The sequence below is a fragment of the Lontra canadensis genome, unplaced genomic scaffold (assembly GCF_010015895.1).
Source record: "Lontra canadensis isolate GAN:19392208 unplaced genomic scaffold, GSC_riverotter_1.0 scaffold23, whole genome shotgun sequence".
NCBI lineage: Eukaryota > Metazoa > Chordata > Mammalia > Carnivora > Mustelidae > Lontra > Lontra canadensis.
The window spans coordinates 4,500,833-4,522,067 of record NW_022631017.1 but is presented as its reverse complement, the minus strand read 5'-3'; the positions used below and the strand labels follow the sequence as shown (position 1 = coordinate 4,522,067).

At 36.1% G+C, this 21,235-nt stretch overlaps 1 protein-coding gene across 2 annotated transcripts in view; it reads left to right on the top strand.

The window, feature by feature from the left end:
• The window catches only part of CDC5L (cell division cycle 5 like), a 45,429-nt gene extending 26,387 nt beyond the window's left edge, over window positions 1-19,042 (top strand). The window contains exons 11-16 of one of the 2 annotated variants that reach the window (XM_032862036.1): window positions 233-397; window positions 3,010-3,090; window positions 3,428-3,670; window positions 6,922-7,119; window positions 17,640-17,852; window positions 18,610-19,042. In XM_032862036.1, the coding sequence (XP_032717927.1) occupies window positions 233-397; window positions 3,010-3,090; window positions 3,428-3,670; window positions 6,922-7,119; window positions 17,640-17,852; window positions 18,610-18,714 (1,005 nt within the window). In that variant the 3' untranslated portion in view covers window positions 18,715-19,042. Of the gene's footprint in view, window positions 1-232; window positions 398-3,009; window positions 3,091-3,427; window positions 3,671-6,921; window positions 7,120-9,362; window positions 9,488-17,639; window positions 17,853-18,609 lie in introns of those variants that run through there. The other variant, XM_032862037.1, reaches the window with a different exon arrangement.
• The last annotated feature ends 2,193 nt before the right edge of the window (window positions 19,043-21,235 follow it).

Below are 21,235 nucleotides of genomic sequence, written 5' to 3'. Positions count from 1 at the left end.
AACCTTCTGTTAGAATATCCAGAGTAATTGTATTGGTCACAAATCAGAGTTTTTAATCTTAATTTAGAGAAGAAAGTGAGATAGGAATCAAGCAAAAAACTTGTCTCAGCTCTGAAGTTAGGGATCATTTTTCTAGAATTGAAATAGGCTAATTCTTTTTCAGAAACTCTTAGAGGATATTGGTTGAATTCTTAATGTGTATGAATTGAGAAGGACCAATTTTTTTCTGCAGGAAAGAGAATCTCGAGAACATCTCCGTTTAGGGTTGTTGGGCCTTCCGGCCCCTAAGAATGACTTTGAAATTGTGCTGCCAGAAAATGCTGAAAAGGAGCTGGAAGACCGTGAAATAGATGATACTTACATTGAAGATGCTGCCGATGTGGATGCACGCAAGCAGGTAGGTGATTGTGCTTGGAAGGAAGTATGAAGTTGCTGAGTGTGTCAGTGTCTGAGAGAGTGAAGAATGGTCATTAAATGTGTCAAGATCCCTACTTAAAAAAAAAGTTTTTTCAGTGTTTAAAAAGATTGCCCTGAAGTAAATTACTTACCATCATTAATAATACAGTCATGTAATTAATACTACACTGAGAATATTTTGATAGGCATTCTTAAAATGTGTATGTATGTATATGTGTATTTATATAATAATTTAAATATCTCATATCAAATTTATTATACCTCTTTAAAATACACATAGTCTTTTATTTTTTTTTAAAGATTTTATTTTTTTATTTAGAGAGTGTATAAGCGGGGATGGAGAGGGAAATTTAGAGTGTGTCGAAATAATATTAGTAACATCTTGTACTGATACATCTTAGCATTAGTTACTTACTCATTTGCACATATCAGCCTGGTGATGTAAATGGGATGGGTATTAGCTTCATTTTAAAAGTAAGGAAATAAGCTCAGGTTAATTAACTTTCCCAGCTTTCATGTTTGGTAAGTGGTGAATCTTGAACTCACACCAAGGTCATTTTGGGAATTCTTGCTGCAGTCCATGTCAGGATAATTTTAGAAATTGAGTAATTTTATGGTACTGAAGTGTGAATAGCATCAATACAAATATATTTTAGAAATCACATGAATGTGCTTTTTGGTGGGTGATACAGGGTAGTGCTTTTTGTGTTTAGCTCTTTTAGTTACTTTGCTGTGTATTTACTCTTTGAAATGCTGTGAAATTATAATGTGTTAACTCACATTATTCATTATTTAAGAATCAGGAAACAGCACATTCAATGGCTGGGCTTTTTAAATTAAAAATCAGTAACTTTTGGGGTGGAAGTGAGGGTTGTATTGCAGGAGGAACAACTAAGAGTCCCTTCTAAGTTTAGGATTCCAATTTTTATTTTAAAATTTTATTTCAATTCCCATATAGTTAACATACAGTGTAATATTAATTTCCGGTGTGTAATGTCATGATTCAGCACTTTCATATAACATCCAGTGCTCATCATGACAAGTGCCTCCTTCATCCCTGTTACCTATTTCACCCACCCCCCACCCACCTGCCTTTTGGTAACCATCAGTTTGTTCTCTGTAGTTAAGAGTCTTTTTCTTGGTTTCTCTCTCTTTTTCTCTTTTTTCTCCTTTTGCTTGTTTTATTTCTTAAATTCTATATACAAGTGAAATCATGTGGTATTTGCCTTTCTCTGACCGACTTATTTAGCTTAGCATAATACTCTCTAGCTCTACCCATGTTATTGCCGATGGCAAGATTGCATTCTTTTTTCGGCTAAAGACCAAATAATACTCCACTGTAGCGTGTGGGTGTGTATTGTGTCTTCTCTATCCATACACACATGCACACACACACACACACACACACACAGATATATATATACACACAAACATACGCCACATCTTTATCCATTCATCTGTCCATGGAGAGCTCCTTCTCTCATTTGGCTATTGTAAATAATGCTGCTCTAAACATAAGAGTGCATGTGTGCCTTTGAGTTAATGTTTTTATGTTTCTTTGTGTGTAAATGCCCAGAGTGTGATTGCTGGATCATAGTGCAGTTCTATTTCTAACTTTTTGAGGAACTTCCCATACTGTTTTCCTGAGTGGCTGTACCAGTTTGCATTCCTGCTAACAGTACAGAAGGGTTCCTTTTTCGCCACATCCTTGCTAACACTTGTTTCTTGTGTTTTTGATTTTAGCCTTTCTGACAGGTGTGAGAGGATAGTTCATTGTAGCTTTTCAAAAAAATTTTTTAAGTAGGCTCCATACCCAGTGTGGGGCTTGAACTCACAACCCTGAAAGTAAGAGTCAGATGCTCTACGGACGAGCCAGCTAGGTGCCCCTATCTCATAGTACTTTTGATTTGCTTTGCCCGGATGGTGAGAGATGTTGAGCATCTTTTCATGTGTCCATTAGCCATCTGGATGTCATCTTACAGAAGTGTCTTCTGCCCATGTTTTAATTGAATCATTTGTATTTTGGTGTCAAGTTGTATAAGTTCTTTATATATTTTGGATACTAACCCTTTTTGGGTTTTGTCATTTGCAGATATCTTCTCCCATTCAGTAGGTTGCCTTTTAGTTTTTATTGATCATTTCCTTCAGTGTGCAGAAGCTTTTAATTTTGATGTAACTTCCACAGTTTATTTTTGCTTCTTTTTCCTTGCCTCAGGAGGCATATCTAGAAAACGTTGCTACAGCTGATGATAGGGACATGACTGCCTGTGCTCTTTTCTAGGATTTTTTTTTTCTAGGATTTTTATTAGGATTTCAATTTAAAGAAGAAAAGAATGACTATCTGATGGATGGAGCCATGTAAGCTTGGAGAATGCTCTAGTAGCTGTTGGCAGTTCTTAGTTTGTATTGTAATGAGAGAATGAATAGACTGATTTCTATTGCCTTATATTGTCTTTCTACAAACTTCCACAGATTTCCATAGCATTAGCTCTTGAGCATACATGTTCTTGCAGATTAAAGTGTTTTCAGCTTTATTGAAATGTGGCAAATACTGCATAGCTGTAATAATGGATATAACAATAATTTTTTAAGGCTATACGAGAAGCAGAGCGTGTAAAGGAAATGAAACGAATGCACAAAGCTGTCCAGAAAGATCTGCCAAGACCATCAGAAGTAAGTGTTAGAATTTCTGGTTTAGGAAGTTTTAAGTTTCTTCTATGATTGATGTTTTTATATCATTCATAAAGTCTGTGAAACATAATTTTATCTATTTTCTGGACTATAGTAAAGCAGTTCCCAGATTTAATCTCTAAAATGTTTCACTGGTACAAATAAGAGTTTAGAAGAGTTTAGAAGAGTTAGAATAAAAGAAACTTAGAAGAAGTTTCTTTTGGTACAAAAAGAGTTTCTTTTAAAAATGTAAAACTGCTGTTTAATTCATGCTGGAACAAGTAATAGCATCAATATTGCAGTGATATGTTTGGTGATTGTACTTGTTTTAAAATTTTAGGTAAATGAAACCATTCTAAGACCTCTAAATGTAGAACCACCTCTAACAGATTTACAAAAAAGTGAAGAACTAATCAAAAAAGAAATGATCACAATGCTTCATTATGACCTTCTACATCACCCTTATGAACCATCTGGAAATAAAAAAGGAAAAACTGTAGGATTTGGTACTAATAATTCAGAACACATTGCCTATCTGGAACATAACCCTTATGAAAAATTCTCCAAAGAAGAGCTGAAAAAGGTATGAGTCAGGAATATTTCGGTCTCGATTCAAATATTTATTAAGTAACTGTGTATCATGGACGAGAGTGAGCTTATTTTCTCTTGCTGATAGTCATAAATGAATTATGTGATTAAGAGATAAATGTTCATCTTAAGTGTTAGGAAGAAGACATACTTGACCACTCCTCCTTCCCCTTCTGTGACAGAGCTTCTTCACGTGATCACTGGCTTAGGCGGCAAGGTGTTTTTGTTTCATGGGTCTAGGTCTGATGGATAGTTTCTGCAATTGCCATTTCCTGTGTTTAACTCTGCTACCTCTGAGTAGAATTGAATACCTTTAATACTTAAATCTCATTTATTTAGATTAATATGAAAAGCAAGCATATATTCAAAATGTTTCTTTCACCTAGTCACCAGTTAGAGAAAGGAAATACTGTTTACTGAATTTATTCCCCTTTCAGGATTTCCCACTATCCTTTTGGATAAGTAAATACAGAAATGTTTTCTTGTATGAAGTCTGTCCTGCCTCTTCCTCCATATGCATTTGATTATTTCTGCTTTGACAGAGCGAACAGCTGTTATTGTGAATAGAAATCTGTTCCATGGTATGAGAAAATACAGTTGGTGCCATAGTTGAAAGCAGACTGGTCATTAGCTTTACTCTTTTTTCTGTAGGCCTTAGCCCTGAGGGGCAGTGACAGACCTGTTGATTGGTATGGGCTATTGTGCACTTGGGAGAAAACCCATAAGATATCTTTCTATCTTCTCTCCTGTGCTTTCGCTCTGCCTTTTTCTTACTTTGTTTTTCTTGTTGCAAAAGTAATACATGTTTATTTAAGGATTTTTAGAAAATGAGAAAAGGAGGGTTTAGATTTATATTTAAACAGTTTGTCCCTGATTTCTGAGTGAGTCTCAGTTATTCTTTTTTAGTAAGTGTGATGGGAAACTGACATCTGTTGAGGGCCTGTGCTTGTGGCAAGCTCATTTAATCATTGGACTGAGGTTGAGAATTACACTCTGAACTCCATACTTGAACAGTCTCCTCTTTTTAGAGTGAAAATAGGGGGAGATGGGATTTAGGAATTTACTGTATGTTTGGAAACCTGAAATACGGATCATGTTGTGATCTATTTTTGCCCAATAGAAGGTTCTGTGGGTGTATATTCTAATAAAATTTTTGGAAAATAATAATTGTAGGTAGTGCTTTTGGATTATTTGAAACCATTACAGAGTAGTTTGAATATTCTTTTATATTTTATGTATGTATTTATATTTCTCTGTGTTCCAGAAAGAATCTGAAGCAGCTGTTTACTTAGCATATTCTTTAGATAACTTAGTCATACTCTCTTCTAATAATTTTTTTTTTTTTTAAGATTTTATTTATTTAAGAGAGAGTGAGAGAGAGCATGAGAGGGGAGAAGGTCAGAGGGGGAAGCAGACTTCCTATGGAGCAGGGAGCCCAGTGCGGACTCGATCCCGGGACTCCGGGATCATGACCTTAGCTAAGATGGCAGTTGCCTAACCAACTGAGCCACCCAGGTGCCCTCTCTTTTCTAATAATTACAGGAGCTGAATTTGCAAATTTTTATTATGTACGGTTTGGGAGTAAAATACCATTTCTGTTACGAAAGTGTCAGATTTTCATTAAGGATGTTAAAATTGGTTTGTTTTCATTATTTCCCCTCAGAGGGGAAAAGATTAAAAAAATAAAAAGATTTTATTTATTTATTTGACAGAGTGAGAAAGCACAAGCAGGGGGATCAGCAGAGGGAGAAGGGGAGGCAGGCTTCTCGTGGAGCAAGGAGCCCAATGTGGGACTTGATCTCAGGACCCTGGGATCATGATCCAAGCCTAAGGCAGACGCTTAACTGAGCCATCCAGGCGCCCAGAGATAACTTTTAAAGTATCTCGTCTTTATCTTCTGTAGACATTATTTTCCATTGTTTAAAGTTTTTTGTATTTGATTTTATGTATTTTGGTATGTCTTATTTTCTGAGGTACTAGAGTGATTGGAAGCTTTCTTTAAGGCACAAAAAAATTGGCAGTTTTTGAGCTATGAAGCAAAGGGCTAGAGAAAGTTCATGTGGTATGCTCATGGAGTCATTGTGTCTGATGTTGGTCTAGGCTCTTTATGTATATTGTATCACTTAATCCTAATAACACCCATGTTAGGTAGGTATGATCTTCATTTTGCAGATGAGAAATGGGTTCAGAGATGTTAAGTTCAGACAGCTCCTTAAATGGAAGCTATGATTTGTATCCAGGCCTGTCCCACTCTATCCCCCTCATTCTGTCATCTTTTTTTTTTTTTAATAAGCCCCATAGAATTACCTTTGGGTTAGAAATTGGTTTTGTTTTACTTTATTTATTTATTTTTTTTAAGATTTTATTTGTTTATTTGACAGAGAGAGACAGCGAGAAAGGGAACACAAGCAGGGGGAGTGGGAGAGGGAAAAGCAGGTGTCCCACAGAGCCGGAAGCCCGATGCGGGGTTTGATTCCAGGACCCCGGCATCATGACCTGAAGGCAGATGCTTAATGAATGAGCCACCCAGGCGCCCCCCTCCCTCATTCTATCATTTAAACTTTCTTTAGTAGTAAGTAAAAGCCGGTCTGCGATCCATTATTTTTTGATCTGTGCCCTCGTCTCCTTCTCTGGCAATGTCAGGGACATTTCATCAGATGAGAAAAAAGGCATATATAAAAAGAAATGTCTAGTTCCCCTTCACAATCCTGTGAACTCTAAAGTGTAGGGTGGGATTGGTAGAGTGGAAGGAGCACAGCCAAGCATAGGCACCATTTGGCTTGGGCATGATTCTGCCTTGCCTTTCCTAGTGATATGTTTTTGAACAAGTTGCTTAATCTCTCTGAGCCTGTTTTATCACCTTTAAAATGAGGTTAATACCAGCTACTTTGTAAGGTGGTTATGGTATATGGAGATAATGTAGGTGAAACCTGTAAATGTTTCTGGCATATAGTAGATATCCCAGAAATGGTGGCTATTATTACAATGGGTATAGGCAAAGGATGTTTATATTATTGGTGATACATGGACGCTTGACTTTTCAGATCAGTCTGCACCGACTTACTGGCTTATTAGTTCATTTTGCTTAGGTATTGTTCCTCCCTTCCAGGAAAAAATAAAACCAACCAGTCAACCATAACTCCTTGCCTTTACCCAAAGAAAGAGGAAAAACTAGTCTTATAAAGCTCTCTCTTGATGGCAAGTTATTCTGGTACCCAAACTTACTGAAATTATTACTGCACACAGGCCCAGGATGTTCTGGTACAGGAGATGGAAGTGGTCAAACAAGGTATGAGCCACGGAGAACTCTCAAGTGAAGCTTACAACCAGGTGTGGGAAGAATGCTACAGTCAAGTTTTGTATCTTCCTGGGCAGAGCCGCTACACGCGGGCCAACCTAGCTAGCAAAAAGGACAGGATTGAGTCACTTGAAAAGAGGCTCGAGGTTGGTATCCTTTTAAAATTCTAATTTAAAGTGTACCTTGATTGAAATAATGAATCAAATAATACTGCTGGAGACTGTTTCAGAAAACTAGACCTGAAGTCTGAGATGATTATTGCTTTTGCATTTTTTTTTTTTTTAAGTCTATTTATTTGTTTTAGTAATCTCTGCACTCACTGTGGAGCTGGAACTCACGATCCAGAGATCAAGAGTCATATGCTCTTTTGACTGGGCCAGCCAGGTGCCCTTTGCTTTGCAGTTCCTGAGGAAGAACTACACTGAAGTGTTTGATCTTCTTTGGCTTTTCGTTGGTTTTCAGAATTGCTGGACTTTACAATAAAGAGTGCCTTCTAGGTTGATCACAGGTCAAACAGAGCCTTTTAAATGTGGGAGCAAGAGACAAGAAATGTTAACTTCTCAGAACATTGTACATCAGTGCTAGAATAAGGAGGGAGCTCAGTGGTACCAAGAAGCTTTTTTTTTTTTTTCTTCTGTAGCCAATGGAGCATATTTATAAAAGTTTGGTTCCTTTCTGTTAATTCTTCAGTTCCTTTGAATTTGTTACAAGAGAGCATCAAGCTGGATTAGACAATGGCTTCTGTGATTTTTTTCACATCTGAGGAAATACTGAAATGTACTAGATGAGAGTTTCATGGCATATGGTTTCTTAATATAGTCTGCGTGTTTTGAATTCCAGAGTCTGTGTAGGCATTTTGCCAATGGCATGTAAATTGTGGTTCGTGGACCACTAGGCTGCCTTGTGGATTTTTAATGGTGGTCTTTAGGGATGTTTCTGAGGCCTGGATGGGATGGGGGAGCAAGGGGTGCTACAGGCAATCACATGCAGAAATGGTCTCAGTTTCCTCTTATGTGATTACCAATTTCTTTTTATAGAAAGCAGTTTGGAAAATATTTTTATTTAGGGTTAAAATAAAAAATGGTAGTACCTATCACCTGGTGTGGTTGGTGCTGTGTGAGGCTAAGGAAATGAACCTTAGAAAGCATTCTTTGAATATGAAATTCTTCTAAGTTTTAGAACTATCTTTAAGACCACATGTATAGGCACCTGATGGTTAATGCCCATGAGCCTCTTTTATCATTTAGTGGGAAAGTAATTTCTTTTGGAAGTAATTCTCATATTGGGTGAAATCTTTACAATCCAGTTGCTGCTAGTTCCTCAGGTTGTCATACTAACTTCCAGCAGGGTGTGCTGTTGTGCTGTGTTTTAATTCACAGTTTAAAGTCAGGGAAAGGAGAACATTAGTGGTCACATTTTAAATTCTATTTTCTGTTGTGAAGGCTTCGTTTCTTATTTAATAAATGGTAGTTAGCAGTGATCTAAGGTCACATCATAATTGATTAGAAAGCTATTTGGAAAGCTTCTTTGTAACACTGATATATAAATACTTTGGTCTCTCACTTAGTTTGGAAAGCTTCTCATTGGAGGTGGGTAAACTTTTTCTGCCTCAAGTGGTAAGGACATTTTGTGCTCTTTAAGATACAAAAAAAGTTTTTTCCCTAAATCTCATTTACTTTGTTGAGGCACTAACTTTCATGACAGCAAATAAATGTGTCACAAAGTGAGTGGTGCCATAAAGTACAGTAATTTTTATTTTTAATGTTGAATTGGTCTTGTGAGTTTTGAAGGGAAAAATACAGAAAGAACCACTGCTGTTCTTTTGGAGATTTATTTAGGTCGTTTATGAGCAACCATTAAAAACATGTGGTTCTCTTTGTTCAGCTCAGTACCAGGAACTGAAATCTTCCGTTGAACTATTTTTGTTGAAGGATTGGTGATTTTGGAAGAATATTCATAAAACAGTCTGAAGTAATTTTTCTTTTCTTGACTTCTGGATAACTTACTTTATTGTTTACCCAGCTAGTTACTTTTAAAGAATATGTAATCAAATCCTTTAATTTAGTAAACTACACTTATTTCAAATGAAAGTTCATTAACTCTTTAAAAAGAAGAAAAGAGATTCAAAAACCCAAATAAACAAATCCCCCATTTTATTTGTAGCCATCCCTAATTCAGAACTAGGTTTGTGTTAGCTTATTTTAGTTTTTGAAGACACAATTCTACTGGTTTGAAATATATAAATATTTTATTTCAATTGTGGTAATTCTTTCATCATTTCAGTTGATTGCTAAATTATAAACATTATTCAAAGTTTGTTGTGGGGAAGGAACTCCAGTCATATTATATAAACTAAATGCTATACTTAAATTATTCTTTCCACTCTTAGGTTCAGGGAGATATGCCTTTCTGTGCAAGCACAATACACCATGGCTGCCAGTGTGTTTGATTTTTGCTGTCATGAACTTTGGAACAGTGAATCTAAATTATGGCCCTATCACAGTGTATCAAGCAAGATGAAATCCAGCTTTGTCGTGGTTGGTGTCTCCTAAATGGATTAAAAAATATGCCCTGAGGTTTATATCGGAGCTGGTCTTTGAGCCATTACTCATGATTAGTATTTGAAACGTAGAACTTAAATGAAAACCCTTAAGATATTCGTTTAAAACTACTAGAACCATTTCAGATTTTATGTAGAATGTTGTGGGTAGTGTAAGGAGTCTGTTAAATGCATAGAATCAGAATGTAGTCACAGGTCAGAAGTAAGTGGAAAGACCAGAATTGTAACCAAGTTCATGTATTTTATTCTGCTTTGGAGGCAGATTTAATTTTAGAACCTTGCCAGACAAATGTGTATAAAGGCAGCAGCAGCAAACAGAAATGATAGCTAATATGAGAAAAGGAAAAGTTAGGAAGCATAGCAGGTTAAGGTCATTTAAATATGGTATTTTAATAACTTCGCAGGGCATTTTAGGTGTGTGGTAGGAGAGTAGAGTGATTGCTGTTTGTAGTGATGTCCCAGATTAAAACAAACAAAACGCTTAATTTTTGTTCGGGGTCATTTTCTTTTTCTTTTTCTTTTTTTTGAAGAGGGATGGCTGAAACACTAGGAAAATTTTTATTAGGTGGTAAAAAATAAAAGGGCTTTAGTACTTGATGTCATCCTATGTTTAGTGAATATTACTGAGCATCTTCTCCATGCCAGCCCTTGTTCTAGCCCCTGGGAACACAGCAGGAACAAAGCAGACAAGCTCTGTGCTCTTGCAGACTTCAGTTATCTGGAAAATGCTCCATGTGGAGAACCTCATTTTTTGATGATGCCAGATAAATGACTCATTACTGTATTTGGGAAGTGCAAATAGAATTTGAAGTGTTTTAATTTGTTTCCACTTTAAGTGGAAATAGGAAATCGTCTGAAGACATAATTATTTTGAGTGAAATAATTTCCAGTAGGTGCAAAAGTGAAATGAGAACTCTGAGTTTAGGCCTGCTATTAAATTTAATAGTATTTGAAATAGTATCTAAACTGCTGTGTTGAGGAAGTTTGGCTGAAAAGTAGATTTTGTCATGTTAGCTATAAAAATGGAAAGGCTTTCCTTAGAGGTGGAAACTAGGTCCAGAAGTAATACTTCTCCCTGTATTTTACTGGCACAGGCAGCTTAGTCAAGAAATACTATGTAATGTCGGCTTCTTGGAAATAAAGTAACTTAACACAGATAACACATTTAAAATCTCTCTCCTCGGAGTATTTGTAGAACTCTTATGAGGACCCTTGCCTTTACTGAATGGTTGTATTTCAGCAAAATTGACTGCACAATGGGATCATATTTTCTCAGTGATTTTTTGTTATAAAGTCAGATATTTTTACATGGGAAAAAATTCACCCTTAATACTTTAGAGAGTCAAAGCTTAGGGTAAGGATCAAGTTGTTGGGCAAATCTGCGTGGGGGACTGACTATATGTTGTAGTCACTCGGCAGGTTTATGTTTCCTTGTGGGTGTGTGTGGGGAGGGGTGACATGGGGCACAGGAGAGAAGTTTCTAGTACTCTAGAATGCTCCCTTTCTCAAGTTCTGCTCTTTGCCTTGACCTTTAGAGGCACCGACAGATTTCTTGGTGGTTTCTATCAAGAAATCTAGAGCTGGATCAGAGATCTCCTTGGTACAGTTGTGTTGCTTCTGTTATGCCTCTCAACTCAACATGGAGTTGAGTTTGTTTTGTGTGTTTCATTTCCTAACTCATGCAGATGTAAAGTGCTCTTGGTATTGCTTTGTTGGTACATTACTGTTCTCGAAAAGGCCTTTAGTAAGGTTTTGCCTCACTGCTTAGCTTGCTTTGTGGGGATGCAGCCTGGTGGTTGCTAACTTGGGGAGGTGCTAGTAATAATCACTTACTTGGATTAATAATAATAATAATCACTTAATAATAAGTAATAATCACTTACTGCAGCTCATCAGTATGGAGAGGCTTCACTGATAGAACTGAACCCTAGTGAGTAGTATAGAGATTAAAGGATAGGCACTCATGGACTCTTGTTGTTTGCAAACATTTCGGTGGTTGAACCGCATCGTTACTACTATAGGATCATGTTGCTAAATGATAGACTAGGAAGTGGAGCTGCCATCAACTCTGTATTTATTTTGGGTATCCTTAAACCTGTTTTTCCAGTGGTATAAAGTTATATTCTGGGCCCCCAAGCAAGAGTTTCACTGAGGGATGCTCTTAATGTTTCTGAACCTCACTGTAACAGACTTGAACTGAAGACAGTATTGGCGACCCAAGGATAATGTGTTTATTTTGGAATTACTTAGGCTTAGTAAACTTAACAAACTTAGTGAGTTTGAAAGTAACAATTACACTTTTATAAGTCCCATACAGCCCCCTTTTGTAATGACCCGAGGAAACACTTATGGTTCCACTGATTCATCTCCTGGGGACCATCAGTTTTCCATTGGTCTCTGGCCAGTCTCTTTTAGACAGTTTCTCTTCTATGCATTTAAAAAATAACATTTGTAGGCGTTTTTCTAAAAATAATACCTGTACTTTGTAGAAAGTTTAAAAAGAAATTAAAAAACAATTTGAAAAGAAACCTACCATCCAGACATAATTGCCTTAAACATTCTGAGGAATGCATATGTGTGCATGTATATATTTATTTATATGTGTGTGTGTGTGTGTGTGTGTGTGTGTGTATGTATGTATGACTAGAGATAGAAAAAAATTACCATATGCATCTATGTGTGGATTAAAGGAGGAAGGTGTTTAGAACTGAATTGGAATCACCATATACTACTTTGTTAATTTAATAGTATACTATTACAGATATCATTTAAAAAAAAAAAAAAGAAACCTGATCACTTGCTCTCATTTATAAAGTTGTGGCAAAGAACAGCTTTGGCAAAATCCCCGAGTAATTAATACACTAGTTATATTCTGTCCAACTTCTTAACAAGTTATTGAATAACCTTTTCTTCCCTGTAAAATCTTTCTGAGAGATATTTGTTTTCTTATGATTTTATAGCTTGTTAAGAATAAAAGAATTAGGAATTTAAAAGTATAAGCTGGGGAAAGTCAAAGCTTTTTTCAAGTGTTAGATAAAATTCTTGTAGGCTAATGTCTCAGGGAAAGAATGATGGGCAGATCCATTAAATTAAGATCTTGTTTATGTGTGTCTAGAATAACTTGTTTTTCAGGGAACTGTCTGATGGCATTAAGCCATTTAGACCCACAGCTAGAATTTCTTCAGGCATGTTTGCATTTCAGGGGCTGAGGCAAGGAGGACGTTTGTCCATTAGGTGTGGCCTCCTTTGTTGAACTTTGAAGTAGGACACATTCCGTAGGTGCTTCACTTCATTGCTGTTTTGCCTAGGGCAAGTTACTTAACCTCTCTGAGCCTCACCTGTAATATTTTTCCTTACCTGTAATATTTGAGTGGCTAATAGTTTTTATCTTACATAAGTGAGAGTTTGAGATACTATAAGATTAAATGAGATACTGTGTGCCTTGCAATTAGGTTTAGTGAATGGAAATTCTCTCCCTTTCTCTTCAGGTCTGTCAACACCCTTAGTGTTACCTGAATTGAATTAAACTTGGTTTGATACCCAGATATCAAGAAGTAACTTTTGGTACCTTGAACAACAGAGTGGCTGAGTTTTTACTCTATAAATTTTGATGACTGTCTGAAATTTGAGACATGGTTGATTTTCACAGAGAGATTGAGTAAGGCTTAAGGCTCAGATTTTGGTTAGTAAAAATGGATTTTAACATAATTGTGGATTGTAATTTAACATTTCGTATATACATTTTGGTGTGTTGAAATCTGACATACTTGTAAATTTGGATGTCTCTTATATTTCACTGTATTGATGTTTCATGGTTTGTGGTGTACAGTCTTAACAAAATAGCCTCTTCAGTAGATACTGAATTTGAATTTTATAGAACCTTTTTATTATGGGAGTTCTCAAATATACCCTAACATAGATGAGTTTAATGAGTCCTCAAGTGTTAGCATCCAGCTAGGGGTATCAACTCACAGCTGCTTTTGTTTCGTATGTTGTTTTCCCTTTCCTATTATTTTGAAGCAAATTCCAAACATTGTATTGTAAAACTGAGTTACAGTACATGAAATTTGCCAGTTTGGTATCTCCCACACATTGATATATAGATACATTCTTACTCATCTCTTTTGGATTGAATTTTTACTCTTTCAGTTTGGATGTAGTCAGCTTTAATTATATCAAGTGTTATCCTACTTTTAATTTTCTCATAGTTAAAGTTTTCTTTCTTTTTTTTTTTTTTAAGATTTTATTTATTAGAGAGAGACTGAGGTAGTGACAGGGAGAGGGAGAAGCAGGCTCCCTGCTGAGCATGGAGCTCGACTCAGGGCTCCATCACAGCACCCTGAGATCATGATTTGAGTGGAAGGCAGATGCTTAACCCACTGAACCACCCAGGTACCCCTAGGCACAGTTTTCTAATAGTGAATTTTATTCAGTATTATTAGAAATTTTGTGCTGATATATAAGTAAAGCATAAGCTTCCATTCTAACCATATCTGGTAGGTTTGTCTGGTGACAAGTTTACAAAGTAACCTTATCTCCACTCCTATCTCTGCTACTATCTCTATTAGATGTTTTAAGAAGAATTTGAAGTGCATTTCTAAGTGCAGATAAGGATTTGGAAAAAAAAAAAGTTTTGTAACTCAGTTCTAACGTACTGTGGAAGCTTCTTAGGCCAGTATTGTTTTGTTCAATATAAGTTGTCCTTCAGGAATGGCAATTGCTAATACTTAATTTTTTTTAGAAAGGCTTAGAAATACGAATTTGGTTAAGTCACAGTATAGTTTTTCCTTCTTCTTTTTTTTTTTTTTTGTATTTTAAACAATAAGGTCTTACACCTTGTTGGACTTTGAATGTTTCTGTGGTGTATGAGTATGGGTTGGGGGGTTGGACTAATTTAAGGCAGTTCTGTTCCATGAATCCATGTACATTTCATGTTTGAGGTTTCTTGGCTAGAAAAAAGCCAGACCTTATAGGTTAGTGTTTTTCGCTCCTAAAGCACATTGAGCAGGTATAGGTTGAACATTTTACAAAGTGTACAGATAATCTTCCCTCACCTTTTAAAGATCAGATGGCAGATGTCAGGTAACTGAGCTTAAATTGGATATTTAAAGCTGCATTTACTTTTTCTTACACTTTTTGTGACTAAATTTATGTAGTTATTTGACTATAAATTAATTTTTTCCTGTGCTTAATTTTTTTGGTATAGTTTATTTCCATATTTTCTTGGAATCTTAGGTATAATATTTGAGCCAGAAGATTTTATATAAAGCTTGAGCTAAACTAAATGAAATTGTTAGCATGAAATGGAAGCTAGCAACTTTGCAGTTTTAAAATCCTTGATAGTTTGGGAAGCGTAATAACTCAACTGTAGGAGGTGAGATAATGCCCAGTTATGAGGTATCAGTCATTCTACATGTGCCCTGATGACTAATTAAACACTTTTAGAACATAAGTATTATGCTGTTTTACCAAATTGGAAATTGAATATTCATGGAGTACAGTGCATAGCTAATTGAATTATCTTAACCAATGAAAATGAAAATTTGTACGTCTGATTTTTAAAATGTGCTATAGGGATGCCTGGGTGGCTCAGTTGGTTAAGTATCAGACTCTTGATTTCGGGTTGCATCATGATCTCAGGGTGGTGAGACTGAGCCCTGTGGTAGGGCTCTGTGCTCAGCAGGGAGTCTGCTTGAGATTCTCTTTCCCTCCCCCCTCCCTTTCCTTTATCCCCCTCTGCTCTCCTGCTCATTTACTCTCTCAGAAAAAATGTGCTATGTGTATTAATTTGAAATTCTGTGCTGTTAATGTTAGGTTTTTGGAATGTTTATTTGAGTCCATATATGATTAGAGTATCTTAGAACATGCTGAATTACAGTGTAAGAAATTGGGTGCAACTCTATCCTGATTGCCTAGTAGAGTCATCTGGGGGCCTTAAAAATACCAAGGTCTGAGACCATTTAAATAAGGGTCTATGGGTTTAGGGCACTGGCACTGGTAGATTTGAAAAGCTTTGCAGATGAGTCTAAAGTTGAGCTGGGGTTGAAAGCCACTGGCTCGAGAATACACGTTCCGGTACCTGTTACTTGCTGTGGTTGTCCTGGAGAGGCAAACTGCCTTCTTAAAAGAAGAAACAGCTGTTTTTTCCTTGCTTTATTTTTAGGAAGGATTCTGGGTCATTTTTTATTAAAGTTGGGATTTTAAGGTTTTAAAGCCTCATCATTAATCCCTTGGTCCATTGGAGAGGGGAGAGCAAAATGGTTAAACTCTTAGTATATATAAGATAATTGTAATCAGACCTGACATTTGTTAACTGTTTCCTCCATGCTAGTCACTGGGAGGCTTAGGGTTTGACATCTGTTGTCTTACTTAAGCTCCATAATAACTTATAGCAGTGATTGCCATTTTACTGATGGGGAAAGAACGTTTAAATAATTTGCATCAACTGAGAACAGCGGGGTGGCAATGCTGGGGGGCGAGAGTGACTCGCTGCCATCTCTCCTGTGCTGCCTGACTCCACCCAGTTTCCTTAGGCACACATCATTGCCACGGAACTTACTTTGATTTGTTATCTATTAGAGGAAAATGGCTCCTTTATAAAGGACATTATTTATTATTCAAATGAATTGCACACGAATAAAAGCTTACTAGCTTTTTATGGATTGTCATTTGGGTGTACATTATCTTGAAAGTACTTAGTTTTGGAGTCACTTGACGGAATCAGTTGAGGTGGGGTGGGAGAGTGGGGAGAGAGAGGAAGTAAGTTGAGAGAGGGAGTGAGGGAGGAAAGAAAACAGACACACGCATAGGAAGGTAACACAGATTTAATCATTATTCTTGTGGCTCCGACCTCATAATTTGTACGTGTCGTTTGTTGAAAACATGTATTTGCAGATCACTTTAAAATACAAAGTGATAAAAAAATATGCAAAGTGATTATATTGTGGGACTTAGAATATACACCAAGAGTAGGTGTTACATGAATGGGATTCTTTATTACACATCTGTTTCCTTCTCAACCATCTCTCCTTGGACTCTCAACTGGGGCTTTCTCTCCCCTTCATCAACTCTAGAATTTTGTTGATAGATTGCTTTGTTAATGGTCCTCCTCCTCTTCTTTAGTGAGTTTGAATTCTTTCCCCCTAATTTTTAGAATGAGTTGAGGAGGCAGCCCATCTGTGCTCAGTATACATATTTATTTATTTATTATTTTTCAATATCCATATTAATAGGAAAACTGTCTCAATTTTCTGGTGTCTTCAGCTTTTCAAAAACTGAAGATTTTTTTCTTTGCCAAATGTGATATTCTTTTTCCTTTAATGGGTTTTGTGCCACATTTAAAATTAAAACATTCTAAAAATAAATATTTATAATTTAAGGGGGTTGTATTTCGATTACAACTATGGTGCATCAGTTGGGCATTATTCATTTGTTAAAAATGTACTAGATGTATAATACAGAAATGCATTTTCCCAACTTTTATTGAGAAATAATTGATGTTCATCATTGTATAAACTTTAGGTATTCAGGATGGTGGTTTGATTTACATGTGTTGTGAAATGATTATTGCGAAAGATTCAGTTAACCTCCATCATCTCATATAGATAAAATAAAAAGGAAGAAAGAAGAAAAGAAAAAAAGAAAAAATGTCCTCTTGTGATCTTAAGATTTACTCTTTTTACACCTTCTGTATATCATACAGCAGTGTTAGCTGTAGTCATCATATTGTATAGAAGTACGTTTTGGGGATAAAGGTGGTAAAGATGGGTCTCTGCCAGTCCTCAAATCAATGCAGATTAATGATAGCAGAAGTTATTTTCAGAAGTAGAGATTAGTTTTTCTTATACTACAAAATTCAAGCTTGCTTTGAAGTTGAATCCTGGGTGAAGTTACCATAGATAGATGACATGGGACTAAACTGTGAAACCTTTCTAGTGCAAGACAAACCCTTCTCAGGCCAAATTTTTGTGTTACGATAGCTAAAATATAAGGAATTCTGATGTACCTTTGCTTTGAGGAGATAAACGAACCAGTAGTGCCTTTCTAGTTCTGTTATTTAACCTGCTTTTCTCATGCCTGCTGATGTGATCTTCCCCCGACCCCCAGATAAACAGGGGTCACATGACAACGGAAGCCAAGAGAGCTGCAAAGATGGAGAAGAAGATGAAAATTTTGCTTGGGGGTTACCAGTCTCGTGCTATGGGGCTCATGAAACAGTTGAATGACTTATGGGACCAAATTGAGCAGGCATACTTGGAGTTACGCACTTTTGAAGAACTCAAGAAACATGAGGATTCTGCCATTCCCCGGAGGCTAGAGGTAACATTATTGCTTTGCAGCATTGCTTAAAAAGAGAACTGCAAAGAATTACCAGGGCTTTCCTGTTTTTTCTTTTTTCCTGTGCAGACTATCTCTGAAGTTGATACTGTCTGGCTTTTTTCAATGAGAGCCTGAAGTTTTTGACTTCTTATCTAGAATTGTCTGTGTGTAGATGGTTAGACCAGGCCAGTGAAGGGTACAATGGCTTTTCCTTTACTAATTTTCTGGTTTGCTTATTGATACACTGTGAAATAGAAGAGTAACCCTTGTGATTTGTCTCCCTTAAGCTTAATTGCATCCCATCCTTAGAGCTCTCTGAGGTACATTTAACCAGTGTCTGTTTTATAATTTAGGATGCTGGAAATATAGCTGGTCATTCTAAAGCAGGAAATTCCTTTGGCGGGATTTAGTTTAACTTTATTTCCCAAGTGTGCATGATAGTTGCTGCCCAGGTAAAGGGCAGTCAGGGCTTATTGAAGTGCATTTGGGGCTGTTGATAGGGTGACAGTGGTTTGTTTATCTGAGATGGCAGCAGAGACTTTACAACAGGATGGTAGTCATTTGGCCAGAGAATGGTTGCAGTACTGGTTTTATAGCGCAAGTAGTTGCTATTTCTTGTTTCTCTGGGGGAATACTTACCTCTTAAGAGTCATGATGTAGCTCAGCTATTTGTAAGATGATAAAGTACCGTAAGATATTTTTAATTTTCAGTGTGTTTGCATATGAAATAATTATTTAATATTTTTGTCTCTTCAAGTGTCTAAAAGAAGATGTTCAGCGACAGCAGGAAAGAGAAAAAGAACTTCAGCATAGATATGCTGACTTGCTGCTGGAGAAAGAGACTTTAAAGTCCAAATTCTGAACATAGTTTATATTCTGTCACAAGATGAATTAATTACTGGTTTTCATACTCTGGAAGGCTGAAACTGATGATTATCTTCATTGACAAATTTGCCCACAATCTGTGGCTTTTCAGTTGTTTATTTTAAATGATATCGATCTTACACAGTCTACGTATAAAGACTTTAACTCCACAGGACATTTTAGGGTTTAAATTATTAAGATGATCATTCTTTTAGCAGTGTCATATTTGCAAAATTTTTTTAGTTTTGGCCTTTAATTTTAAAAGCCTGATTTTAAGTACTGCCTGTGAGTAAACTCTTGAATAAAAACAAAATATAAAAAATTGAGAGTGTAGCCTTTTGTTTGAAGTAATTAGATACTTAAAGTGCCCACAAACCAGCAAGTATGTACTCTGTGTCATATTTAATGAGTAACTCTTGGGTAATCAAAATGGTGATCCAGTATCTTAACTCCTTAAGAGGAGTCCTTTTGTGGCTTTGTTTTAGCAAAGAGTACTGTTTCTCAGTACACTGATAAGATAGATTAACATTTTAACACCTTAGGGTTTTGTTTTGTTTTTTTTTTCCTCAGTTTAACTTTAGGGAAGGTGTCTTCTCTGCTCAGCTACTCACACAATTTATGGATTAGGATTCAAAAGATTCAATTTTTATCGACCTGTCCTTTTCTTGTAAATATCTTTTTGACAAAGGCATGTTAAAGATTAATTTTAATAAGGCTGTTGAACTTTAGTAAAGCTTTGTGTTTATCTTAGCAAGTTCATTACACAAGTATAGAATTTGGGGAATGGGTAGGAATGGGAAGACCTGACTTTATAATTCACATGAAATCTTTTGGGACAGTTATTAGTTGGCTACAGTATGTTGGACTTACCTGGGAAGTTTCCCAATCTTAAGAATCCTAGGGACTAAAAGAAGGGAAGGAGGGATTCATTCATGAAGTCATCAGATATTTATTAACTATATACCCAGTGTCAGAGTCGTGGAGATAGAACATTGAATAACGTAGGCATGACTCCTTCTTTGAGGTGCTTACAGTCTGTTGGGAATTTTAAAAAGTGACCAAGGTTTGCATAATTTCAGAACTGGCAGTCTCAGTGCATTGTAGACAGACGGCGAATGCTTTTGCCATATAGCAGTGCAGGTTTAACTGGCAGATAGCTCTGCATCATCTTTGTTAGTACCCTGGAAAGCCCAGGGTTCTTTACCAACAGGACTCCGAGAGCGATTCTGGTAACTGTTTTCATGTTTACATTTATCGAATACTCTTACAAGCATTCATTAAGTGATTGTGTTGAAAGTAGTGTTGGAAAGCATGTTTAAGTCTTAGTAACTTTGGGACAGAAATTAATTACGAAAAAGAGCCAAAAAAACCCCACCAGCATGAGTGAGATCTCTTTGAAATATTAGAAATAACACTGAGATAAGAAAATGCAGTCTCCAAAGAAAAAAAATACCTAACAGCAGGTTACGCTGTCCAACCATTTTATCCTCCCTATTTTCAAATCTACTTTGCTGGGAAAATTAGTTGTGAAGTATGATGTCCTACCGTACATTTCTCCTAAAATGTGACTGCCCTGTTGGCCCTGTAGAATTTGATTTGCTAATAGATTATTTAGGAAAATTGCATTTTTACTAAGTGAGTTTAGTCTCTTGGGCTGTTGTCCTTTTTTTTTTTTTCTTTTTTTAAAAAAAAAAAAGTGGGCTCCACATCTAGATCTAGGGTGGAGCCCAAACACAGGGCTGGACTCACAACCCTGAGGTCAAGACCTGAGCTGAGATTAAGAGTGGTGTGCTCACCCAACCGAATCACCTAGGTGTCCCAGTCCAATTTTTGACCTGGGGATTTTGCTAGCTGTGTAAGACGAATAGGATAACTACGTATATTTTTCTTTGCATCAAGCAGTTATGTTATTGGAGTGATTTGTTCCATTGAAGATTGAAGGATTGTGCTTAAGAAACTTCTGATCTGGGAGCCTTTTTGGGAAGTAATTTCTTGCTAACGGTTTCTTCTGTGACTATGTTACCTCTTTTTAAATGGAAGTATCTTTAAATTTGATTTTAAAATTTTGTTTTAAAAAATTTTGTTTTAAAATGTATTTCTCCTTTTGTGTTTATTATTTGCTAAATTTAAGTAATTTATACTTTTCCAGAAAACTTAATTTGGTTGAAATTTAAGACATTTATTTGCAGAGGATTTTAATAAAGAGTAAGAAATCTCATATTAAGTCTGTTACTTGTAAGTTAAAGAAATTGACCTTAGTTTTACCATTTCCTTTTTTTTTTTCCTTGATTTGACTTGCTAAAGGTAATCGTTTTTCTCTTCAGAAAAAACCCTGGTGTTTGGATTTATCACTTGTCATTTGTTTTAAAATATATTAATTTTTCATTTTATGTGTATTTCTTTTATTTTCTGTAGAGTTTCTTGCCCTGTTTGAGTCTGATGTTTTTGTTCTTATTTGTATACAAATGAAGGGTTTTGGTTATCTCTAATTTCAGATATCCCAGCTACTGTTGTGTCTT